This window comes from Capra hircus, chromosome 23 (assembly GCF_001704415.2).
Source record: "Capra hircus breed San Clemente chromosome 23, ASM170441v1, whole genome shotgun sequence".
In the NCBI taxonomy this organism is placed as follows: Eukaryota; Metazoa; Chordata; class Mammalia; order Artiodactyla; family Bovidae; genus Capra; species Capra hircus.
The window spans coordinates 37925544-37951052 of record NC_030830.1 but is presented as its reverse complement, the minus strand read 5'-3'; the positions used below and the strand labels follow the sequence as shown (position 1 = coordinate 37951052).

General features: G+C 43.5%; 1 protein-coding gene across 4 annotated transcripts in view; it reads left to right on the top strand.

Annotated features, from left to right (window-relative positions):
• Positions 1 to 25509, top strand: part of C23H6orf89 (chromosome 23 C6orf89 homolog) — a 38792-nt gene that overhangs the window by 1688 nt on the left and 11595 nt on the right. The window contains exons 2-7 of one of the 4 annotated variants that reach the window (XM_005696265.3): positions 7753 to 7825; positions 8325 to 8530; positions 8985 to 9198; positions 23039 to 23193; positions 23325 to 23464; positions 24642 to 24771. In XM_005696265.3, coding sequence (XP_005696322.2) covers positions 8342 to 8530; positions 8985 to 9198; positions 23039 to 23193; positions 23325 to 23464; positions 24642 to 24771 — 828 coding nt within the window. In that variant the 5' untranslated portion in view covers positions 7753 to 7825; positions 8325 to 8341. Of the gene's footprint in view, positions 1 to 7524; positions 7826 to 8324; positions 8531 to 8984; positions 9199 to 23038; positions 23194 to 23324; positions 23465 to 24641; positions 24772 to 25509 lie in introns of those variants that run through there. The other 3 variants (XM_013973851.2, XM_005696266.3, XM_013973852.2) reach the window with 3 other exon arrangements.

Sequence of the window (25509 nt, the reverse complement as noted above, 5' to 3'; positions counted from 1 at the left end):
GTGTTCACTCATTGGACAAAGCACAGGAGGATAGTTTTTGTAAACAGAAAATTATGTGTACAGAAGCAGAAAGGTGTGAAATAGTATGGCAGCAAAGAATATGAGGAAAGAATGGGAAACTAGACTGAACAGATAGGCAGTAACCAGTGGGTCATGCTAAGTAATTTGGACTTCATGTTATTATAATTATTACGTATTTAATTTGGGTAATAAGACAAATGTTTTAGATATATCACCTTGTAATTGATTAACAACATGGTTGGAAAGACACAATTATCCTTATTTTATAGATAAAAAACTCTGAGGCTTTAGAGAGGTTAGAACAGTGTCTCATGGCCACACAATAGATGGAGAATCTAGTATTTGAATTCAGCTTTTTCTGACTCCAGTGCTGGTATTCGTAACCACCATGCTAAATTGTTCCCTAGCCAGGCGTGGGAAGTCAAGGAAAGTGCTAAAGTGCTTTGAATAGATGAGCAATGTGAGCCAGTTTGTGTTTTAGAAAAATAATTTGTAGAGACAGGCTCAGAAAAGAGAAAAGGGGTTGGAAGTATAGAAATTAAAATATCTTTGTGATGGTCTATGGGAGGGATGTTGAGGGCCTTGACTGCCACTAATGCAGAGCTAAAGAGGAGGTGAAGAATGTGAGAGCTATACAGGATATAAAATTGAGGCTTTGGTGATTGGTTCATTGGTACGGATGAGGAAGCAGGAGGAGAGGTTTTAAGTTTGGAAAACTGATGTTTCCATTATTTAAGAAAAGGAATATAGTAGGATAAACAGTTTGCAGAGGAAAAATAATAAGTCAGATATGGACACATAACACGTAGGGGACTATAAGAAATTTGGGCCAGGAGGTCTGGTAGCTGATTAGATAGATAGGTCTTGAGTTTTGGAGAGTTCTCGATCGGAGAAGTGGAGAAGGCAATGGCATCCCACTCCAGTATTCTTGCCTGGAAAATCCCATGGGTGGAAGAGCCTGGTAGGCTGCAGTCCATGGGGTTGCTAAGAGTCGGATGCGACTGAGCAACTTCACTTTCACTTTTCACTCTCATGCATTGGAGAAGGAAATGGCAACCCACTCCAGTATTCTTTCCTGGAGAATCCCAGGGACGGCAAGCCTGGTGGGCTGCCACCTATCGGGTTGCACAGAGTCGGACACTGAAGCGACTTAGCCCCAGCAGATTGGAGAAGAGATTTAGGAATCACTAAAGCTGGTGGCTAAAGCCGTGGAGGGAATGAGACAGTCAAGGACATCCGTGATGAATACCAACATTCCGAGAGAATGAGAACAAGAGAATTATGCCAAGATTTGAGGGCACTTGAGGGAGATAATGGATGGGAATGGCAGCTGCTGCAGAGAGATAACTGAAAAAGTGTCCTTTGGACTTGGCACGTGAAGAAGGCCTTTGGTGACCTTAGTGAAAGCAGCATCGATGGCGTGAGGGGAAAAGAAACAAATGGAGACCTGAGAAACGAGAGGGAAGTGAAACTTTTTTTTTTGAGAGCTTAACTTCGAAGAGAGGAAGTATAAGCTCTGGAAGTCTAGAGAGGAAGAATTTTTTTTTTTTTTTTAAACCATAGAAACTAGAAAAAGTGAGACGAGGAGATATGTTTAAAAATCTAGGGGTTCTTGCTTCAAATATGGCAGTGTCATAAAAGGCCAGAAAACAAAGCACCAGCATCTGTTGTAGATTTAAGTAGACCAGCGAGGCATAACAGCTAACTGTGATGTGTGATCACTGGTTGGTGCCTAGATTTCTAAAAAGCGGTATGGCCGGCCTTTCCTTCCTGTTTTTTTTGAAAGTTTGACTGTGGACTAGATACTAAGTAATGTTAGAGAATTATTACTTTTAATAAGTATGACAATGATGCTGATGGTTATGTAGAATCATACCCTTATTTTCAGAAGGTACATACTGAAACATTTAGAAGTGATTTCATGATGTGTTACATTAATAAGTTTCAAATGGTTCTAGTAAAAAAAAAAAAACAGTTGGACCAAAAGTAAATATAGCCAAATGTTTGTTAACAATTGGTGAATCTAACTTAAGGATATGCAAACATCCTTTGTACTATTACAGTTTTTCTAGAGGCTTGAAATTTTTCAAAATAAAAAATTGAGAGAAAAACAGTATATTTTCAGAGAGCAAAGAAAACACTAGACTCTTCAATGAAGTCTCAATGAGCAGAAATGTCCAGAAAGAGGAACGTTGATGATAAGAGTACAAAAAAGTGGAATTCCCTTAATTGTAAATTTAAAGCAGTTATTACAGTTTTAAATTGCTCCTCTTTTAAATTGTATCATTTTAATGTTTTATCATTTATCTTTTCTTTAAATGTGGAATTTGGCTTTTATTACAATTCAATGATAACATTTTTTTTTCCGGTTTAATGAAACACATCTTCAATCAGTGAGAATCATTGGAAAAAATAGAATGGAATATATTCATAACACTGAAGGATGGATTATTATACTACATAGCTAGCATAATACCAAAGAACCTAGTGTGTGGAAAAAGAAAATTTATTGTTAGGTACTTTCTATGTTCCTACCATAGTTGAAGATTGGGAAATATTTAGATGGGCTTTTGAAACTTTCTTTCTGAATACAGCTTCTGTGTTTTAACTAGATGAGTCAGTATTGCATCTTAGAGTTGCCTAGATGGTATAGCTGTTTATTTAGGGAAACAGCTTTGGATTTGACATCCAGGGTGATGTCATATCAGTATTCAGGACATATTTATATCAATAGAGAAATTCTGTTTTAAACAGTATAAAGGAGAAATGTACGTTTGTCTGGCCTCTTACCCTGTTTTCTGCCCTAAACATCTTTATTGGTGAGTTCTGTTGGAGTCATTCTACCAGCTATGGCTCTGTCCTGTGTTTTCCTAGACTGAGATTGAGAAGAAATTGTGGAGAACGTCCCTTCAGAGTTGTCAGTTGCCTCCTCCTATTCCTGAAGTAATCCTTCAGACATGAACAGCCCCCTGGCTTATCTCCCCCAGGCCGCTCTTGAAGGCAAGATTTCTTAACCTCAGCACTCTTAATATGTTGAGTTCTTTGTCATGGGGAGTTGTCCTGTGCATCATGAGAGCTTTCGTCTGTATGCATGAGCTGCTTGTAGTGCCCCCTACAGTTGTTGTTTGTGTGTGTATAGCTTTATTTGGAGACAAATGTATCATTCACAGTCTATTGCCACGTGCACTAATGTGTGTCCACACCACCGAAGATGGTAATCTGTTACGTAAGAATTTGTTTTGTTCAAGATCAGAAGTAAATACAAGCCTAGGAGACTTGCTGCGAGGCTTGAGTTGTGACTCTGAGAGAAAGTAGAAATTCCAGGTTTTCCTGCCTGTTCCCTTTGGTTTCCCTCTTCTTGGGACTTTGAAGTTGGCATGGAGAAGAAAAAAATCATTGGGAAACGTTGAGTACCCCTCCAGTTTTGACAGGCTAAAAGGTCTCCAGACATCCCCTGGGGAGCAGAATCACCTGCTTGAGAAGTACTGTTCCACAGCAATGTCTCCTGATTGGGGGTGTGCCTGTGATCAGCAGGAAAGAGGTGTGAAAACTTCCACACCTGGGTCCCACTCCCAGGCTTCTGGCATTTCAGTGTAGAAAGGGTGTTGCATGATACCTTGATTTTTGTAACTCTGCAGGTCATTCTGCCTATGCCCTTGCAGGTATAAGCCACTGTTAAGGGTCGAGCTCACTCATTGAAACTTCTGTCTGTGGCAAAGCTCATTTCTGCCAGAGTTGGACCTTCTTACTAGAGAGAAAGGGATTGCCATCAAGCTTCAGCTGATTTCACTCAGTCTGGATGAATATACTTGATGCTTAACCCTGACTTTGTTTGTTTGTTTTTTAAGGGACAAGCTCTGTGTTTTTGTTTTTTTAGTTCAAACCCTTGTGTTGAGGGTTGACTTTCAACAGATCCCAGCAAGGGAGCTGCTCTGCTAGTCTGACCTAAAGAGACAAGATTTTTTGTTGTTGTTGTTTAATTAACATCCACTAGATGCCAGTAGTACCCCTGAAGTGCGATAATCACAAATGTCTCCAAACTTTCTACATACCCCTGGGGGGAGGGGGAGGAGAGTTGCCCCTAGTTGAGAACCACTGATTTTACCAAAGACAAAAGGAAAGCTTATTACCAAGACCCCCCATGTGCTCGTAGAAACTTCGTTAAATTATTAGTAACTATCCTTTTGGTAACTCGGGAAATGCATCAGAATCTCAGGGAAGAAGGATGTACAGCTGGCAAGAACTGTGTGTATTCAGTATCATATTATCATTTTGTACTTCCTGAAATAGTTATACACCCCTGCTAAGTCGCTTCAGTCGCGTCCAACTCTGCGCGACCCCGTGGACTGCAGCCCACCAGGCTCCTCCATCCATGGGATTCTCCAGGCAAGTGTACTGGAGTGGGTTGCCATTGCCTTCTCCTGTAAACTGCATAGTGATACACCAATTCATCTTACTGCTATGGGGGAAAAACACCATTTAATGAGACATGAAGGCAAAGCACAAACCCAACTAAGGGGACGCACGCTGTGGACCACAGCACTGCTCTGACCAGAGCAAGTGGGGGGACAGGGGAGGGGAGACGGATGGGAAACTACAGCCTCGGGGGCGGGGGGTGGGGGGGGTGGGTCTGGATTGACGACAGCTAAGCAGACAATAGGATGAGACAGGAAAGGAAACTTTAAAAACATTCTGGCTCAGTCCTCATGTCTTTTGGATGAGGAAATAGGTCAAGTGACTTAGCCACATCATAGCAATAAGTATAGTAAATGCCAAAACAGCGATAAGTTCAAATTCTATAAATACATATTTAAAATATCTTCACTGAGATATAATTTATGTATGCCGTGAAACTCACAAATTTAAAATATACAGTTCAGTGGGGTTTGTTTATTTACAGCGTTGCACAACAATCACAATTTGTTTTGAACATTTTTCTCACTCCGGGAAGTAGCTTTGTATCTATTAGCAGTCACTCCCCATTCCTCCCCACCCCCTCCCCTAGGCAACCCCTAATAAATATTTTCTGTCTCTGTTTTGCCTGTACTTGACTTTTCATATACATTCAGTCATGTAATTATCTTCTTTCATTTAGCATAAGGTCCCCAAGGTTCATCCATGTTGTAGCTGCTGCTGCTGCTAAGTCGCTTCAGTCATGTCCGACCCTGTGCGACCCCATAAACGGTAGCCCACCAGATTCCTCTGTCCCTGGAATTCTCCAGGCAAGAACACTGGAGTGGGTTGCCATTTCCTTCTCCAGTGCATGAAAGTGAAAAGTGAAAGTGAAGTCGCTCAGTCGTATCCGACTCTTCACGACCCCATGGACTGCAGCCCACCAGGCTCCTCCGTCCATGGGGTTTTCCAGGCAAGAGTACTGGAGTGGGCTGCCATCGCCTTCTCCAGTCATGTTGTAGCATGTGTCAGTATTTTATTCCTTCTTCTTATCCAGTAATATTCCATTTTGTGGATATTATTGATATATGAATATTATTGAAATCCATTTTGTTATGCTTTCCTGGATATTTGGATTGCTTTCGTTTTTGAGCTCTTATGAATACTGTGGCTTAAACAAGTTTTCATGTGGGTATTTGTTTTAGATTATCAGGGGTACATACTTCCAAGTGGAGCTGCTGGCTCCCGTGGTAGCTCTGTATCTGAGTTTCTGAGGAACTGCCAAGCTTCCCAAAGCCGCTGCATCGCTTTCCATCCCCACTCGCAGTGCACAAGAGTCCCGCCGCCAGCGCTTGTTACTCTCTGGCTGTTTGATTATAGCCGTCCCAGTGGGTGAGAGGCGGCATCTCACTGGCGTCTTGATTTACACTTCCTTGATGGCTAATGAGGTTAAACCTCTTTTCATGAGTTTCTTGGCCATTTGTATATCCTCTGTGGAGAAATATCTATTCAGATATTTTGCCCATTTTTAATTGGGTATTTATCTTTTTATAATTGAGTTGTAAGAATTCTTTATGAACTCTGACTGCTAGTCCCTTACAGATATATAATTTACAAATAATGTCATCCACCCCCCATTCTGTAGGTTGTCATTTTACTTTCTCGGGTATCATTGGCAACATAAAAGGTGTTCGTTTTGATGTATCCATTCTTTTGCTATTTGTGCTTTTGGTATCCTATCTAAGAAGCCATTGCCTGATCTTCTGTTGTAAAGATTTCCCCCTTTGTTTTCTAGTTTTAGGTCTTTTATCCATTCTGAATTAATTTCTATCTGTAGTATAAGGAATCATCCAACTTCGTTCTTTTGCATGTGGATATGTAGTTGTTCCAGCACCATTTGTTGAAAATATCCATTTTATTTTATGTTATTTTTTTTTTGGCCATGCCATACAGATTATGGAATCTTAGTTTCCCGACCAGAGATTGAACCCCAGCCCCCAACAGTGAAGGAGCCAAGTCCTAACCACTGGACTACCAGGGAATTCCCGAAAATACACACTCTAGAATAGGGTTTCACCACCCTTTCACCTGCACCTTAAAATGAAGCCCTATGTGGTCTTAAAAAAGAACGCTTTGAGCAACAGCAGAGCGTTTGGAGAAAGATTGTGTCCCCTAAAATGTGTGGGGTTCCTCCCCCCTCCAGTCCTCAAAACCTAGATTACCTGTTTGTTAATCCACCGTTCAAAGTCTGACTCTGATTTGGTCAGCCTTGGGTTGGGGCCCAGGTATGAGCATTCCTGAAAAGCTCTCTAGGTGATCCTGCTGTGCAGGCAGTTGAGGACTAGGGCGCTGTTCGAGGAGGAGCTGTACCGGGATGTGTGCTGGCCTGTGGCAGCACAGGCCGCCGCCTCTGCTGGAGCCTCCTGACGCTTCTGCTCTACAGAGAGCAGCATCTCCTCACAGAAGGGATAGAGTTGTTCTATGTTTGTGCTTTTCCATGTTAGAAACACCTCAGGGATGAAATCTGTGAAATAAGAGGACCCTGTGCATTATGAAAACAACAACAGCAAAACTCCCAACCAACAGAAGACAGCATGGATCCCAAGGGCTGTTTCTCCTCCCATGAAGAAGTGAAAGTGAAGTCGCTCAATCATGTCTGACTCTTTGTGACCCCATGGACTGTAGCCTACCAGGCTCCTCTGTCCATGAGATTTTCCAGGCAAGGGTACTAGAGTGGGTTGCCATTTCCTTCTCCAGGGGATCTTCCCGACCCAGGGATCGAACCCAGGCCTCCCACATTGTAGGCAGATGCTTTACTGTCTGAGCCACCAGGAAAGTTTTTTCCTCCTATAAATGAAGAAAAATACTGTTCCGTAGCCCAAGCGCTTTTTAAAGAGAAGTGCTTTATTTTGTTTTACAAGTGATCCAGGGAAAATTCTATATTGCCTTTACTTTTTGCCTTTTATTGTATGGCCATTGTGAAACGGCCTGACTTTAAAATAATTGTGAGAACACAAATTGAATTTTTAAATGAGCTATATAGATCTTAGGTTTTTAAAACATGTAAAATACAAACAAAATGCCCTTTGTTGTCTAAAATTCTATTTGCAGAAAAGCATGAGGACTGCAGCCTGCCAAGTGTGAAGCGTTCCCATGCCGTGATTTTGTGTTGTCTGAAATCCTTGCTCAGCCAGGAACGAGGCCTATCAGCAGGTTCCTCAGTGAATCTTGCCTTCAGTGATCAGTTCCTCCTCTCATGTTGCTAAAAGGTTCATTTGATGTGAAAGGAAGGAAATAAGTGATTAATAACACTTTCGAGTCTATTTCTTTTTATTTTAGTAAATTACCTGTAGCAGATCTCCTGTGATTGGTTTCAGAAATCATTTGGGAGACTTCCCAGGTGGTCCAGTAGGTAAGACTCCTCGCTCCCAATGCAGGGGCCCAGGTGTGATCCCTGGTCAGGGACCTAGATCCCACATGCCTCAACTAACAGATCCCTCAGCCACAACATAGATCCCAAGGGTCACAACTAAGACCCAACACAGACAAATAAATGTTTATTTTAAAAAAATCATTTTGGATGGGCACTAGCATTACAGAGTCCCATTAAGGATTTGTTTTTGTGGTCTGAACTGGTATTCCTGAAAGTGTTTGGGAACCAGTGCTGGTCTGTAAACCATTTTTGTTACTAACCCACAATTAAGAAACACTTAAAAATTTGTATCACATCTTGACATTATCTCAACATACTATGTTTTACAAAAGAATTGGTCAGCAGTGGATTGGGAAAAACACAGAAATGGTCCCTCCCCACAGGTGGCCGAGAAGGACTGTTCTGAAGGATGTAACTTTGAGAAGGAAGTACTTTAAAGAAATTATCTTTTTACATTTATTTTCTCTCTGTCTCTCAGAGACTGCATTGGAAGACATGGATCTTGCCGCTAATGAGCTCAGCATTTTTGACAAACTCTCAGAGACTGTTGATTTGGTAAGACAGACGGGCCATCAGTGTGGCATGTCAGAGAAGGCAATTGAAAAATTTATCAGACAGCTGCTGGAGAAGAATGAACCTCAGAGGGGGCCACCCCAGTATCCCCTCCTTCTAGCTGTGTACAAGGTAAAGACTTGGAAATAGCTTAGACAGAGCACAGGCCCATCAACATTCTCCCCAGATATTACTGGTGACTGATTCCACCACTGAACCTTGGTTTTTCGATGAGTCAGTTGGCCTTTACTCTTTGTTACCATATATGATTAGGAAACTTGACTCTTGTTAAATGTTGTAGATGAAAGCTGTGTACTTATGGTTAGCTGTGTTTGCATATATTTTTAAATGGTGAACATGGCCCTTGATCCATGTGATATAAACTTGGTGAGCCTTGCAGTTTTCACCGTTGTCAAGCTTTAAATCCTTTCAGAAGTGAATGTCAATGGCTTGTTTATGAAAATGGATTAGTTCTTAAAACACATTGGACATAGTAGAAGATGCCTGGTTTTTTTTTTTTCCCTTGGCATTAAAGTATTTCATTTGCTGGGACCATTATTAATCCATTTCCTGTCTTTCCTTGTAGGTCTTCATAACCTTGGGATTAATCTTGCTCACTGCCTACTTTGTGATTCAACCTTTCAGCCCATTAGCACCTGAACCAGTGCTTTCCGGAGCTTACACCTGGCGTTCCCTCATCCATCACATCCGGCTGATGTCTTTGCCCATTACCAAGAAGTATATGCCAGAAACTAAGGGAGCTCCTCTGCATGGGGGCAATGAAGACAGACCCTTTCCAGGTAGAATACTACATTTACTGCTTATCAGATACAGCTTTCTTGGCAGTATATCATGAGAAAGAAGGTCACATTTATTGACATCTAATGAGAGACACTTTGCTGTATTGTCTCATTTAATTCCATCCTCAGTAAAACTCTGTGGGAATGGGTTTTATTGCCCCATTTTGCAGATTGAGAAACTGAGGCTCAGAGGATGAAGAAACTTGTCAGAGAAACACATCTGGTGTTGTCAAATTCAAGCCCCCCAATTCTTAAACACACATGTTGGGGATGAGAGTTTTTCCTCATAGGAAGGATTTGAGTGTATCTTTACCATTTTCTCTCCTATGATCCCTGTCCATAATAGATATTTTAATAAGCAGCTCTTGCTTTATTGAAAGCATCTGAGTCCAACCCCTTAATAGTCCTTAGCCTGTTAGGCTAGGTTTTTGTCTAGGTGTATCCCTCTCTTTCAGTTGAATCTTTTCTGTTTCACGATTCACTTACATAGTGCTCATAAGTATACAACTTTGCCAATAAGTTGAATTTAAGAAACCCTTTAATTTAGTAACAGTGCAGTGGTAGCACAGGAATTCCTGGTCCGATAGACCATTTGAGGAGTTGCTTTTCTGAAAATAGTGTAATGCAGTAAGACTTGAAATTTACTTTTTGAGAAAGAATAGAGGGATATTATTTGGGGATTTTATTTTAGTCATTATTATTTTATCTGTTTATCTTATTCGCCTGTATGAAGGAATATGTACATTAACACCACAAATGGATTATAGAACTTTTTGTATAACCGTGTTCTGAAACCTTAGGCTTCAACATAACTGTTGAAAAAGTATGTCTTCTCTTCAATGTTTTCCAAAAACAAAATTAGTAGTTGAAACCAAGCTGTATAATCATAGTGCTACTCTTTAAGCCAAGACCTAATCAGTCATAAAAATCATCACTTGGTTTGGGTCTCCTTTGAAAGCTATTTTTGTACACTTGGGGAAATCCTGAAGAGGTTTCCAGGATTATATCAAAATCAGAGGAAGCGAACATTATAAAACAAAAACCCCACCTCATAAGTCTTTTTTTTTTTTTTAATCAACTCATATATTTAGACTTTTAAATTCCAGATATAACTTTCTTATGTTTATTGGGAAGGTTATTTTTGAAATGTCATCAACAGAGCTCCAGCTCTTTATCAGGGAGGTCCAGAGCACGTGGGGAAAAAGCCAGAGAGACTGATCAGTGAGGCCAGCCTGCCGTGCTTCCTCGGATGCATCAGCCCGCGTCCTGTCTTCCCCTCCCAGCCTCCCAAAGCTCATCTTCTGCTCTGTGGCATGTGGGAGGAAGTCCGCAGTGTTTAGGACCAGGTTCACGACATTTATTTTCTTTCTCCCCATCTTATAAACTACATCTGCACAGACTCTTGAGTTAAAAAAACATAGTCAGTGGACAGTGATTGCTCATTCTGTGTATCAGAGTTTAAAAATTCAAGAAACATCTGTGTCTTGTCAACAAGCCAGGTTCAACAAGCCAGGTTGTTTGGCCACTCCAAATGAATATTTTGCCTTGCATATTGAAATAAAATGAGTCCTTAGAGTGCACTTGTAAAGAGAGAGCATTGGAAGGGTGTGGTTTTAGGTCTTAAATGTTGTTGATTCTACTACAAAGCTGCTTTTACTTGTAAATGGAGATTTGTTACCCTATTTTCCTGTGTCTCATAATTCTGGGAAGCTGTAGACATGTAACAACATTTTGCATAGCATTTGGAGGGAAGCTTCAGTTCAGTTCAGTTCAGTTCAGTCGCTCAGTTGTGTCCGACTCTTTGCAGCCCCATGAATCACAGCACGCCAGGCCTCCTGTTCATCACCATCTCCCGGAGTTCACTCAGACTCACGTCCATCGAGTCCGTGATGCCATCCAGCCATCTCATCCTCGGTCGTCCCCTACTCCTCCTGCCCCCAATCCCTCCCAGCATCAGAGTCTTCCAATGAGTCAACTCTTCTCATGAGGTGGCCAAAGTACTGGAGCTTCAGCTTTAGCATCATTCCTTCCAAAGAAATCCCAGGGTTGATCTCCTTCAGAATGGACTGGTTGGATCTCCTTGCAGTCCAAGGGACTCTCAAGAGTCTTCTCCAACACCACAGTTCAAAAGCATCAATTCTTCGGCGCTCAGCCTTCTTCACAGTCCAACTCTTACACCCATACATGACCACAGGAAAAACCATAGCCTTGACTAGACGGACCTTAGTCGGCAAAGTAATGTCTCTGCTTTTGAATATGCTATCTAGGTTGGTCATAACTTTTCTTCCAAGGAGTAAGCGTCTTTTAATTTCATGGCTGCAGTCACCATCTGCAGTGATTTTGGAGCCCCAAAAATAAAGTCTGACACTGTTTCCACTGTTTCCCCATCTATTTCCCATGAAGTGATGGGACCAGATGCCATGATCTTTGTTTTCTGAATGTTGAGCTTTAAGCCAACTTTTTCGCTCTCCTCTTTGACTTTCATCAAGACGTTTTTTAGCTCCTCTTCACTTTCTGCTATAAGGGTAGTGTCATCTGCATATCTGAGGTTATTGATATTTCTCCCGGCAATCTTGATTCCAGCTTGTGTTTCTTCCAGCCCAGCGTTTCTCATGATGTGCTCTGCATAGAAGTTAAATAAGCAGGGTGACAATATACAGCCTTGACGTACTCCTTTTCCTATTTGGAACCAGTCTGTTGTTTCATGTCCAGTTCTAACTGTTGCTTTCTGACCTGCATACAGGTTTCTCCAGAGGCAGGTCAGGTGGTCTGGTATTCCCATCTCTTTCAGAATTTTCCACAGTTTATTGTAATCCACACAGTCAAAGGCTTTGGTATAGTCAATAAAGCAGAAATAGATTCTCTGGAACTCTCTTGCTTTTTCCATGATCCAGCGGATGTTGGCAATTTGATCTCTGGTTCCTCTGCCTTTTCTAAAACCAGCTTGAACATCAGGGAGTTCATGGTTCACATATTGCTGATGCCTGGCTTGGAGAATTTTGAGCATTACTTTACTAGCATGTGAGATGAGTGCAATTGTGCGGTAGTTTGAGCATTCTTTGGCATTGCCTTTCTTTGGAATTGGAATGAAAACTGACCTTTTCAAGTCCTGTGGCCACTGCTGAGGTTTCCAAATTTGCTGGCATATTGAGTGCAGCACTTTCACAGCATCATCTTTCAGGATTTGAAACAGCTCAACTGGAATTCCATCACCTCCACTGGCTTTGTTTGTAGTGATGCTTTCCAAGGCCCACCTGACTTCATTTTCCAAGATGTCTGGCTCTAGATTAGTGATCGCACCATCATGATTATCTGGGTCGTGAAGATCTTTTTTGTACAGTTCTTCCGTGTATTCTTAAGAATGCATAATGAAATAAGGGGTGAATGGAAACATGTTGGGGAGACTTAGGTAACAGAAGTGCAGGGACTTCCCTGGTGAGTCCATTGGTTAAGACTCAATGCTTCCATTGTAGAGGACATGGGTTTGATCCCTGATCAGGGAACTAAGATCCCATATCCTGGGAGGCCCCCCAAAAAAGAAGTGCAAACTGCTGGTCCTGGAAGAGGGCCAGAAAAGCAAAAAACATATCATTCCTGTTGTCATGTACCGAAAAGCAGCAGCCTTTCAGTTAGGACTGCTTAGCAGTACCTTTACAGTAAATATAGGGGGAGAGTGTAAAGCGAGTGTGGCTGCCCAGAGGAAAGCGCTTCAGCGTGCGTGTCCCTCAGGGCTGGCCTGGTGCCCCCAGCGGTCGCCTGACGCTCTGCAGGGCCAGCGGTGACTCCACAGGCACCACACCAGTGCTTAGCATTCCTCCCGACCGCTGGCGGCTCTCCCGCTTGACTCTACCCAGGGAGCAAAAGGCAACAGAAGTGGGGTTTTGTTTTTCTAGGTTTCAGCCTTGGGTAGAAAACCCTGCCCCTAAATCCTCCTCATAGGGTGAATGAGGTGACTCTGTGGTGAGTCATGTAAACACCCCACTCTGCAGCAGAAAATAACTAAGCGACTTCTTTAGTACTTGCCAGTTGCCAGGCCCTGTTCAAAGGGCTTTCCATGTGGTGGCTCATTTGATCTTTACAATATTCCTAGGCAGTAGGTTCTGGTTTTATGTCTGTTTTACAGGAGGCACTGAAGTACAGTGAGATTAGGTCACTTGCCTGAGAGTCCAAGGCTGGTAAGTCATGGAACCAAGGCAGGCAGATTCTTTACCGGATTCTTGACCACTGAGCCACCAAGGAATCCTTGACTTACTATTTGACTTAATCTTTTCTCTCTCTTTTTTAAAAAAAATGCTGATTGATTTATTCTGTTTGGCTGTGCCAGGCCTTTGCAGCATGCAGGCTCTTTAGTTGCAGCATGTTGGTTCTGTTTCCTGATCGGGGATCGAGCCCTGGCCCACTGCATTGGGAGCTCTGAGTCTTAGCCACTGGGTCACCAGGAAGTCCCAGTCCTTTCTCTTATTAACCTATAGTTTTCCCTTCACATTTACATTTTTAGTTCTTACCCACTCTCCCACCTCCATCTCCCACCTCCTACCTTTATATCCATTTTGACCCTGCCATCTGTCCTCTTGGATTTTATCCTTCCCTAAAATCATTGTCTTAGAGCTCAAAAGGAACATTAGAGTTGATCTGGTACATACTCCTGTTTTTTTTTTTTTAACTTTTTATTTTGTATTGGCGTGTATCCAATTAACAATGTTGAGATTGTTCAGGTGAACAGCAGAGGAACTCAGCCATACATGTACATGAGTGCATTCTCCCCCAAACTCCCCTCCCATCCAGTCTGCTATATAACGTTGAGCAGAATTCCACGTGCTATACAGTAAGGCCTTGTTAATTTTCCATTTTAAGTACAGTGGTGTGTGCATGTCCATCCCAAATTCTCTGACTATCTCTATCTTGGAATCTTCCCCTCTGTCAACCATGAGTTTGTTCTGTAAATCTGTGTCTATTTCTGTTTTGTAAATAAGATTATTTGTATCACTTCTATTTAGATTCCCCATATAAGGAATATCATACAGTTTTCCTCCTCCTCTGTCTGACTGACTTCACTCAGCATGACGATCTCTAGGTCCATCCATGTTGCTGCAGATGACACTGTTTCATTTGTTTTAATGGCTGAGTAATAGTCCATTGGACATATATACCGCATCTTTATCCGTTCCTTTCTTGATGGGCACTTAGGTTGCCTCCATGCCCCTGTTTTATGAAGAGGAAACTGAAGTTGGGAGAGGTGGAATAGCTTGCTTACCCAATTACCCATGACAGACTAGCACTTGAACCTTAGTTTCTTAACTCGAGTCTGCCTCTCTTTCCATCACATCACATTTACTGCCTGCGCCCTTTGCCCTCAGGCAAGCCAGGTTCCAGCCTGTTCAGTTCAGTTCAGTCTCTCAGTCGTGTCCAACTCTTTGTGACCCCATGAACTGCAGCACGCCAGGCCTCCCTGTCCATCACCAACTCCCGGAGTTTATCCAAACTCATGTCCATTGAGTCGGTGATGACGTCTAACCATTCATCCTCTGTCATCCCCTCCTCCTCCTGCCCTCAATCTTTCCCAACATCAGGGTCTTTTAAAATGAGTCAGCTCTTTGCATCAGGTAGCCAAAGTATTGGAGTTTCAGCTTCAACATCAGTCCCTCCAATGAATACCCAGGGCTGATTTCCTTTAGGATGGACTGGTTGGATCTCCTTGCAGTCCAAAGGACTCTCAAGAGTCTTCTCCAGCACCACAGTTCAAAAGCACCAATTCTTTGGCGCTGAGCTTTCTTTATAGTCCAACTCTCACATCCATTCATGACCGCTGGAAAAACCATAGCCTTGACTAGACTGTTAGACTGAACTATTTTTTTTACTTTGGGCATTTCTGATGTTTAATTGTAACACTCATATATCCTGAGAAGGCCTGGGACAGTTCCTCACATAGTTAGAAGGTGTACCTCTGTATCTGTACTGCGTGATTGGAACCTTACGTATCCATGGACTTTCAAGGGATGGTTGAAGTGGATCTCCTAATATTAAGGAGTTTGGGGAAGAGTAGATCGTTCATTGACTTAGAACTAATCAGACTTAGAGTCCAGGCCAGTGCTCAGACCTATTTATTTGCAAATAAAAGAGTAAAGAGATGACAGCTCTGTCGAGCGCTTACAGTGTATATACCAGGCACTGTGTCATTTATGCACCCTGTATTCCTCAGTCTTCACAGCAATCACATAAGGCAGTTAGCATTTTTATGTTAATATTTCAGAGATGGGGAAGCTGATATGCAAGGTGGTTGACTAACTTAGCTGAAGTCTCACATTTAGAGACAAATTTCTATACAAGGAGGACTTACAAAAATAGATGGACTCTACAGTTTGGAATTGTTCATACGCATTGCTTCCTGACAGCAGAGCTGTTGGCAAAATGATTTCTTGGGTTCTTTCCATCCCTATGGTGTATGAAAGTGTCTCTGGGCCTGTTGCCACTCCTGCATGGGGCCTGGCCAAGGTCAAGGCTTCACCCCTGCCTCATGCCCAGGGAGCTGGAAGTGCTAAGCAAAATGAGCTGCTGGAGCATAGCCTGATTAAATAGTGAGCACGCACCAGTGAATGTCACAGAGGCTTTGTTGTGGACTTTGCAGGCTTCTTTTAGGTGCATTTCTAATATGAGACATCTAAGAAATCATGAGGTTATATTTATTTAATTCTTATTTTGAGGTTTTTCTCCAAATTCAGATCATCTGATTTTTTTTCTCCTGATGGACTTAATCCTGTTGTGTGTGTGTGCACTCAGTCATGTCCAACTCTCAGCGGCCCTGTGGACTGTAGTCCACCAGGCTCTTCTGCCCATGGAATTCTCCTGCGAAGAATTCTGTCCACCAGGCTCTTCTGCCCATGCAATTCTCCTGCGAAGAATCCTGGTGTAGGGTGCTGTTTCCTACTCCAGAGGGTCTTCCCGACCCAGGGATCGAACCCGAATCTCTTGCATCTCCTGCATTGGCAGACGAATTCTTTACTACTAGTGCCAGCTGGGAAGCCCGATCCTATCATTAAATCTTTTGAAAAGTCAAAGTTTCATTCATTAAGTCAGTCATTCAGTGAGTGTGTATTGAGACCCTGCTGTATACCAGGCACTGTTCTCAACAGAGCAGCGAACAAAACAGTCCCCACCTCCGCACCCCGCTATCGTGGAGCTGGTCTTGACTTTGTGCTTTTCTTCTTTCCTATCCTTTTTACCCATAGGGAGGTTTTTGTGCTCCTGGAAAGAAATATATATGTGTGTATATATATATATATATACACACACACACACACACACGTTTTTGGTTTTTTTTTTTTGCTTTTTGCCAGATTAATAGTCTGTGTAAAAGGACTCTCCACTTCAAATTCCAGAGTATGTTACAGTTGTTCACAGCAAGCCAGCCTGGGTGCGTTTCCTTTGTAAACAACTCTCAGGCACTAGGAAGCCTCCTGACAGGCCCTGGCTTGCCGCCGTTCTGCAGGGTGCCCAACTCACAGAGAAGCCTGGGAGGTTACAGATTCTGCCTTCCTTACCTTCAAGGCTGTGTTTTATCCGCAAGACTGTTTTTGACATCTCACACAGTGAAATGATGCCATGGTCACAGTGAGAATTTGGAATCCAGGTCCTGTCTTTTATCGAACTCTAATAATGTGGAGTTTCACTTCTTTGGCACAACTGTTTTTTTTTAGTATAACATGCATAGCTTGTATAAGGAGGATACCTTGAGTAAAGAAGCCTTGGAAATCAAAAGAAAGTTAGGGATTGCCATCCAGCTTCCTTTCTGTCTGGTGCTGGAGGACAAGTGATCAGACGCCGAGGAGGGCTGAAAAGAAACGAGATGCAATGTGTTCGGTAACTGAAGAAAAGCCGTGGACCAGGGTAGTGTGGGATGGTCTGCTGTGTGCTGTTGGCTGTTTTCCAGCATGAGTGAGATTTTGCTCCCAGAGCACACAGCAGACAAAACCTTTTCAGACAGATGGAGGCCAAGTTGAAGTCTGGTCTCTTTTCCTTTTGTTGTTGGAAATTCTGTGAGAAGGGGAGAAGGAGCCCCAACTGTACACAGCCCCCCTCCTGGTCACTTCACTGCTTAGCCATTCCTCAATCCCTTTCTGAAACAAATATGAGCACATTCTTTATCCATCTTGGTGACAAAGGCTGCAGAGAAGTCCAGAGTAGCCCTTCCTCTTTAAGTGCAGGCTCCCCTTAATTCAGGTGGAGTGCATGAACTACCCCATTCTGGGGGTTGTTTTTCCTCATCACCTCCCCTCTTCCTTGGCTGGCCACCACCCTGGCCCAGGTTCCTCTTCTGTCAGGTGCCTCTTCAGGGACCTGCCTTCCAAGGTGGCTAAACTCTGCATTAAAAGTTAATACTCTCCGTTTGAGTCTTCATGGTCTTCAAAGATGTAAAAAAGAATTTTTTTTTTATTGAAGCATAGTTGATTAACAATGTTGTGTTTCAGGTGTACAGCAAAGTGATTCTGTTCTGCATATACACGTATCTATTCTTTTTTTCCCCGCCATTCTGCATGGCTTTCAGAATCTTAGGTCCCCAGTCAGGGATTGAACCTGGGCCCTCGGCAGTGAAAGCTCAGAGTCCTAACCACTGGACCACCAGGGAATTCCCTCCAAAGACATTTTTTTATTTGGAAAATACATAAAACATATATGAAGACAAAAAAAAAAAGACGTAAGATTTTGATTTTTGAAAAAAAATGTTTTTTTAACTTTTTTTGGATGTGCTGCATGGCGTGTGGCATCTTAATTTCTCTTCCAGGAATAAAGCCCGTGCCCCTTGCATTGGGAGCGCAGAGTCTTAACCCCTGCACTGCCAGGAAAATCCAAAAATATATTTTTAATGAAGTAAATTCTCTCAGCTCTACCCCTCCCAACTCCTCCACCCAGGCAACCACTGGTAATAATTTGAATATACATCCATCTTTCTGAGTTTTTCCATGGCTGTGCAGATTGCTATACTTTATAAATATAAAATATTTTTTGATTCACACACACAAGGAAGGCTTATGTAAATATTTTTGGCTAGGCACATTGTATTAGTTTCTAAGTTTGCTGTAACAAAGTATCAAAGGTCAGGTGAATTAAAACAACAGGAACTAATCTTCTCACAGTTTTAGAGGCTAGAAATCCAAAATCAAGGTGTTTCAGGGCTCTTCTCCTTCTCAGAGGCTCTAGGGATGAATCCTTCTTCGCTTCTTCCAGGTTCTGCTGGTTGCCGTCAGTCCTCAGCATCCTTAGCTGTGGCCACATAATTCTGTATGGCCATCTTCTCTCTGGGAGTCGTCATGCAGCCTCACTTCTTCTGATAAGGATGCATGTAGATTGAATTTAGGGCCCACCCCACTTCAATATCACCTCATCTTTAATTAATTACATCTGCAAGGAACCTATTTCCAAAAATTCTGAGGTTCCAGAAGGACTTAAATTTTAGCAAGAGGACACTGTTCAACCCAGAACACACATTTTTCAGGAGTTTATTTTATTCCATTGTCTGAGGATTGCTTAATAACAGTTCTACATTTTTTTTGCTGTTATTAAAAAAAAAGATTTGGGACATTCATATACACATATTTTTATATACATGTACTATTATTTCTGTGGGGCTTCCCCGGTGTTTCAGATGGTAAAGAATCTCCCAGCGATGTGGGAGACCCAGGTTTGATACCTGAGTTGGGATAATCCCCTGGAGAAGGGAATGACTACCCACTCCAGTATTCTTACCTGGAGAATCCCATGGAGAGAGGAGCTTGGCGGACTACAGTCCAGGGGATCGCAAAGAGTCAAACATGACTGAGCAACTAACACTTCACTATTATTTCTGTAAAACAGATTCTTGGAAGTAGAATACCTGGGTCAGAAAGCATGGACATTTTACGTTTTAATATAAATACTAAAAAGTTATCTTCATAAACTTATGTCAGCGTGTAACTTTCATTAACATGTATTGCTCATCTACCCTGGATATTATCATTGTTTTGCCAGTCAAGTGACTGAAAAGTGGTATCTCACTTTAAGTTGCATCTCTTCAGTTATCAGTGAAGGTGGATGTCTTTTCAGTTGTGTTTTTAGGCCATTTGTATTTGTTTTTCTGTGGACTACTTGTCCATATTATCTACACAGAGAGGACAGAACAGTGCCCTTTGCCTTCAGACCTGCCCTCCTCCTGCCCAGCACAGAGGTGAGCCATGAGCAGTCGGAGGTAAGGGTCCTCAGGTCTGCCACATGCCCAGTGTCTGTCCCAAGGCTCTTACTACATTCTCTAACTGTACCTGTGCCTAAAGGTGCATCCCCCATAGATTATAAGCATGACCATACTTTATAATTCATTTTTGTTACCCCCGGATGCCTTTGGGCACGTAAACATCTCCTAGAGTTAATTTGGCAGGTGGTGGATTGTTGCCTGTGGTTATTCTCGTACAATTTTCTTTCTAGATCAACTTTAAAATGCAGTTATCACAGCCCTGCCTCATCCCCACCTTGACCAATAGGAGACTCTGATGAAATTCTATCCAGTTGTATTAAATTTATGTGTATGTGTTTTTGAGTAGACTTCATATCTTTATGACATTTAGTCATTTATCTAGGTCTTACTTTATATCCTTCAGTAAAATTTTATAGTTTTACCTTTTTTGTTAAATTTTTTGCCAGTTATTATGAATGAGATCCTTTTCCATTTCTGTTTTTAAAAGATTATGGTTGGTAGTGTAAGAACAGGGATTCCCAGGTGGCTCAGGGGGTAAAGAATCCGCCTACAGTGCAGGAAATGCAGGGTTGATCCCTGGGTCGGGAAGATCCCCTGGAGAAGGAAATGGCAACCCACTCCAGTATCCTTGCCTGGAGAATCTCATGGACAGAGGAGCCTGGCGGGCTACAGTCCATAGGGTTGCAAAGAGCCAGACTCAGCTGAAGCGACTGAGCACGCACAGATGCAATATAAGGACTCTGCTGATGTTTACATGTCGAGAGAGCTCTGTCTTGTATTCTGCCACCTCCTTAAATTCTCTCTTTAGTATTCTCTTCTTGTTTTCTTTTCCTCTCTGGGTTTTCTTCCCTCCACCTGCTGTTGAAGCATCTCTACCTGGAAATCCCAAGAATACCTGAAGCTCAGAATAAAACTAAATTAAGTGAAAGCTAAAATAATCTCTTGATACTCTTAGGTTCAGAATTGCTGCTACTAGCCTATGAAGCGGGTAAAGAATCTGCCTGCAGTGCAGGAGACCTGGGTTCGATCCGTGGGTTGGGAAGATCCCCTAGAAGAGGGCATAGCAACCCACTCCAGTATTCTTGCCTTGAGAATCCCCACTGGCAGGCTACAGTCCGTGGGGTCACAGAGTCGGGCATGACTGAGCGACTAAGCACAAGCACAGCCCATGGAGCACCTTTGTATAAATTAGAATTTCTCCCAGCACTTCAGTCCTGATATGATACTCATAATTAATGGACTCATTTGGAATATGATATGTTCCTGCAGAAAACTGTGATAGTAAGTATTTGCAGCCCTCCAGTGTCTCCCTTAAATGAGGAGCTCTTGGACCATCTCAGCCTGTATGGATGGTCTCAGCAGTGCTGCTGAGAGCCATAGATTTTTGTCATCACTGCCTCTGGAATCACCCCTTTCTTCCCAAGGTCACTGGCTCAGTTAGACTGCCGTTAAATTTCCCCTCTCATCACCATACACCTCCTCCCTCCACAGTAAAAGGACAAAAACAAAGCATGACTGGGTCTGCCACTTCCCAGCCTCCCTCTTCCAGGACACCCTAGTCAGAATAACCTTCCTAGAAGGAAGCCCTAGAGCTCTCCTCACTCTTCCTCAGCAGTCTCTGTGCTGTTCCCACCCCGCCCCCTTGGGTGGTGATTCCTCTCGCTTCACTCTCAGTTTGCTCATCTGTAAAAGCAGAATAGTGATGCCTGCTCAATAATTACATGGTAAGAGTAAACAGTATACTACCTGCGGAGATACAACTCATATTGGGCTCGGTGCTGATCACCTTAGTTTTCTCTTCCCTTCCCCCCACCCCCACAAGTACTCTGGAAACTGAAACGTTGTATAATTGAAACATAGTATGTTGCCTCAGGGCTCTATTTTGGCAGCTTTTCTTCTGTGAGAATTAAGACTTTTAAATTGAATTTGACTCAAGTAAGTTGCATTTGGGGCTTCCCAGGTGGCTCAGTGGTAAAGAATCTGCCTATCAATGCAGGAGATGTGGGTTCTCTCCCTGGGTTGGGAAGATGCCCTGGAGGAGAAAATGGCAACCCACTCCAGTATTCTCACCTGGAGAATCCCATGGACAGAGGAGCCTGGTGGGCTATAGTCCGTGGGGTCGCAAAGAGTTAGACATGACTGAATGACTGAACACATGCTGAACACGATTACTTATGCCTCATTGTACGTCCATTACCCGGAGTTCTTGTGTTTTGGCAAGAGTTCATCATATTTGACTTCTAATAAGGAACATGTGAGAATTCTCCAGAAGGGAAAATCAAAGGGTAACTGCAGCCTCAGCGTGCCGCTAAAACAGGTGCCACTGAAGGTTTTTCCGCTGCCCCTGGAGGCTCGCGGTGATCACTGTGTGCTCCGGCGTGTGCTCCTCCCAGGGGTGAGAATAGTGGGTGGTGCTGCCTGTGGGAGACACAGGGTCTCTGCAGGAGATGCGGGCTCAGGACGTGCTGAGCACACGCACCGCCCTCCCCCGGTGAGTGTTCCTTATCCTGCAGACTCCTGCCTTGTGCTCACTACAGAAAATGTGTTAAGAGTCAGCTTCCACGTCTGTTTCTTGGCTCACAGAACTGGTTTCCTTTCAGCCACATTCGATTGTTGTCTTTTGTTCTAGGCTCTCTCCTGATTGGGTTTTCATTGGGTTTTAATCAGAAACCATCTGGTGAAACATTTTGGATTCAAATTAAAGATCTATCACAAACACATATCTCAGAGAACACAGATGAAACCCAGACTGGAACAGAAAGCAAACAAGACATAATGCAATAATATTATGAACAGAATAGTCTCAGAGGGAAGGAACGCAGAGAAAACCAAGAAGGGCTACATAGAAACAAAGCCAACCCCTCAAAGAAGGACCCACCAGAGTAGGGTGTGGGGGAGCCAGTGAGCTCTCACATTAGGGCCTGAGTGGAGTGTTCTAGGTCTGACCACCCTGCAGTCCTTGGGGCTGGAAGCCACAATTAGTAGCCCTTTCCCCTCCCCCGAACTGGGACAGAGTGCTGATGAGCAGAGGCCATTTACTTTACTCCACAGATGGGGCCTGAAAAGTCCCGTCTCTCCTCTCCATCCCTTCTCTCTGCACCCATTTCTCACTCTTCCTTCCCAGAGCTGTCCTGGCCCGGCCTTGTACCTGTGAGCCCAGGGTCTAGGATATCAGAGAAATGCTGGCATCACTGGCAGTGGGACCACCCTGCCTGCCTGCCCCTCCCCCCTGTGCTGTAGCTGGTTCAGACCTGTTGGTCACAGGTTAGAAAACCGGGAAAGAACTGCATCTCCAACCCCATGTCACAAATACAGCTCTCCAAACTGTCTGACTTCAGTTATTGATTTGACTTAGGAGATAGTTGTATGTGTTAAAAAATATTTTCCACAAAGCCTAGAAGAGTATACAGAGAGAAGCACCTCCCCTCTCCACCTCTGTCCCCAGCTAGGCTTTCTGTTTCCTTCGTGAGGGTTAACTTATTTGATACGTACCTTTTCAGCGGTCGTTCGTGGTGATCACTGTGAGCTTTTAAAATTATTATGCCTCTCTGTCTCCATTGCTGGGCCTCCTGAATTCACCCGCTGTATCTGCTTTCTCCACATCCTTTCCTCTCTCAGACTTTGACCCCTGGTGGACAAATGACTGTGAGCAGAATGAGTCGGACCCCATCCCTGCCAACTGCACTGGCTGTGCCCAGAAACTACCCCTCCAGGTGATGCTCCTGGAAGACACCCCAAGGAAATTTGAGAGACTGCATCCTCTGGTGATCAAGGTACGCAGAAAGACTGCTTCTCCCACTGCCTTCGTAACCCATTAAATGGCTGGAAAGCATCAGGCCCTGGGGCATTCCTGATGAGTAATTCCGTGTTGTCTTGTTGCACTTTTGTTTTCTGCCTCCCCAAGACGGGACAGTCCCTGTCGACCGAGGGGCTTCAGGATTTTTTGTGCCAGTATCCGGAGGTGACAGAAGGCTTCACCGAAGGGTTTTTCACCAAGTGGTGGCGCTGCTTTCCTGGACGGTGGTTCCCATTTCCGTATCCATGGTGAGTGCGGAAAGGGGCACCCAGCCATGTGTGTGGACAGAAAGAGGGCAGACCAAATGTCAAAACGGTACTCATTGCTGCCGAGACCCTGCTATGCCTGGCACTGTGTAAACTTTGCACCACACCCTCCAAGTCAAGTGATAACTCCAGAGCACAGTGTTGAAAAACCGATGGAGAGAAAGAGAGGAGTTGAAGAGGTGTGCCAAGAGGGGCGTCACCATGGTGGACACCGAGATTGCCCAATAGAAGCTTCACTCACTTCTAACTGCAGTGTTTAGCATTTGCTTTCATGCTGAGTGGGTCCTGAGTGTTGAGGACTGCAGAGAGAGCACAAAGAATAGAAGGGAAGGTTATTTCATGGCATCTGTTTGTGCCGGGCAGCATGCCTTGGTGCTTAGTGTCTGTTACTCATTGGAGATGCTCATAATAGCGCTGGGCAGTCGGAATTGTCATTGTCGGTTTTCAGTTCAGGAAAAGTGGGAATCAGAGAGGTTAAGTACTTTGCTTAAGGTCACCCAGCCAACACTGAAACCCGCATCTATCTCCCTGTTCCTTCTCAGGTCTGATAAACGACATGGGCCATTTCTTGAGGGTAACCCTTGCTTTCTACAAATAAAAGGAACGCAAGTTTACTTCTAGAATCATTCCAAAAAGGATTAAAACTGCTTTTTCAGGCTTTTTGTTGTGTAGCTCCTCTGCTTCTGCCTTTCTTTAAATTTGCTGTTTATTTGCATGATCAAATACTCCGTTTACGAGCTGATACAGGCTTCCCACGTCATACTGCTCCACTTCAAAAGGGTCATGACTGTTGCCCCCCTCCTCCCTTCTCCTCTCTAGCCCTGCCTGCTGTTACTTCAGTCTCTGCCAAGAGAGAATGAATGGAGTGTTTCTTTTCTCCCTCTATATGTTGTTTTAGCTGGATTTTATAAACACCCCACCCACGCAAGACAAACTGTGGCTGTAGAGTGTGTGTGCGTGTGTGTGTGAGTGTGGTGTTTCAGTTAATTGATTCGGCATGACTGCTCTTCATGGAGCAAATACTTCAGTTGTTGTCCTGACATCTTTCCCTCTTCACCCACCACCCACAGTTTTCCCACCCTTGCCGAGCTCGCTTTAGCCATGGTGTTGGGCCGGGTTGCCCAGTTTAACTCCTTTTTCCCTCTTACACATTCTACAGGAGAAGACCGCTGAACAGATCACACATTTTACATGAGCTTTTCCCTGTTTTCACGTATCTGCCGTTTCCAAAAGAAGCCTCCTTGAAAAAATGCTTCCTTCTTCAACCAGAACCTATTTTGGGGAGTAAGGTAGGAAATTCTGAGAAGATTTGGATCTAGAATTTTTCTCGTTTGGTACCTGGGCTGATGTCATAATCAAAGCCTTCCCTGTATGTCGGCTTAGAGGGTGACCTGAAGGGTCATCCACAGAATCTGGAGTTCTCTCTTCCTGCTGCTTGCCAACAGGACCTGCAGCGGCCTGACTTTTTACTGAAGGCATGCTTCCAGAAAGTCTGGTGACCTTGCAGATCTATTTCCTGCCCTTAACACCTGGGGGCAAGCTACCTTTCTACATTAAAGGGAGTAGAATCCTCAAGTTTAAAGAGTCCTGAGCACGCAGTCAGACTTCTCTACCTCCAAGTCAAGAGCAGGCAGACTGTGAATGAATAGTGTGTAAATGAACAGTCCAACATTTCTCATTTTGTGAGAAATTAAATGATTTGCCCAAGGACACAGCACGTTAATAAGAGTCTCACCTCATCCTCCACTCCCAGATTGGCTTTCCCCAGAAATAAACAAACGAGAAGCTTCAGATGGAGAGCAAAAAGCTTGGGAGCGTGGTTTGGGAACAGAAGGGTTGACAAGCACATGCCTGAGGCAGTGTGTGGCACTGCCTCTTACCTCCATCCGTGGCCAAGTACCCGGAGCCCACATTTATACCTCTGGGGCCAGCAGACTGGGCAGAGCTGTTCTGTGTTTGTGTCTGTTTACTTTTCTCTGAATTGCTCTTTTGTTGAGTCTCAACCCTGAGGAAGCTTTTTGAGTCTG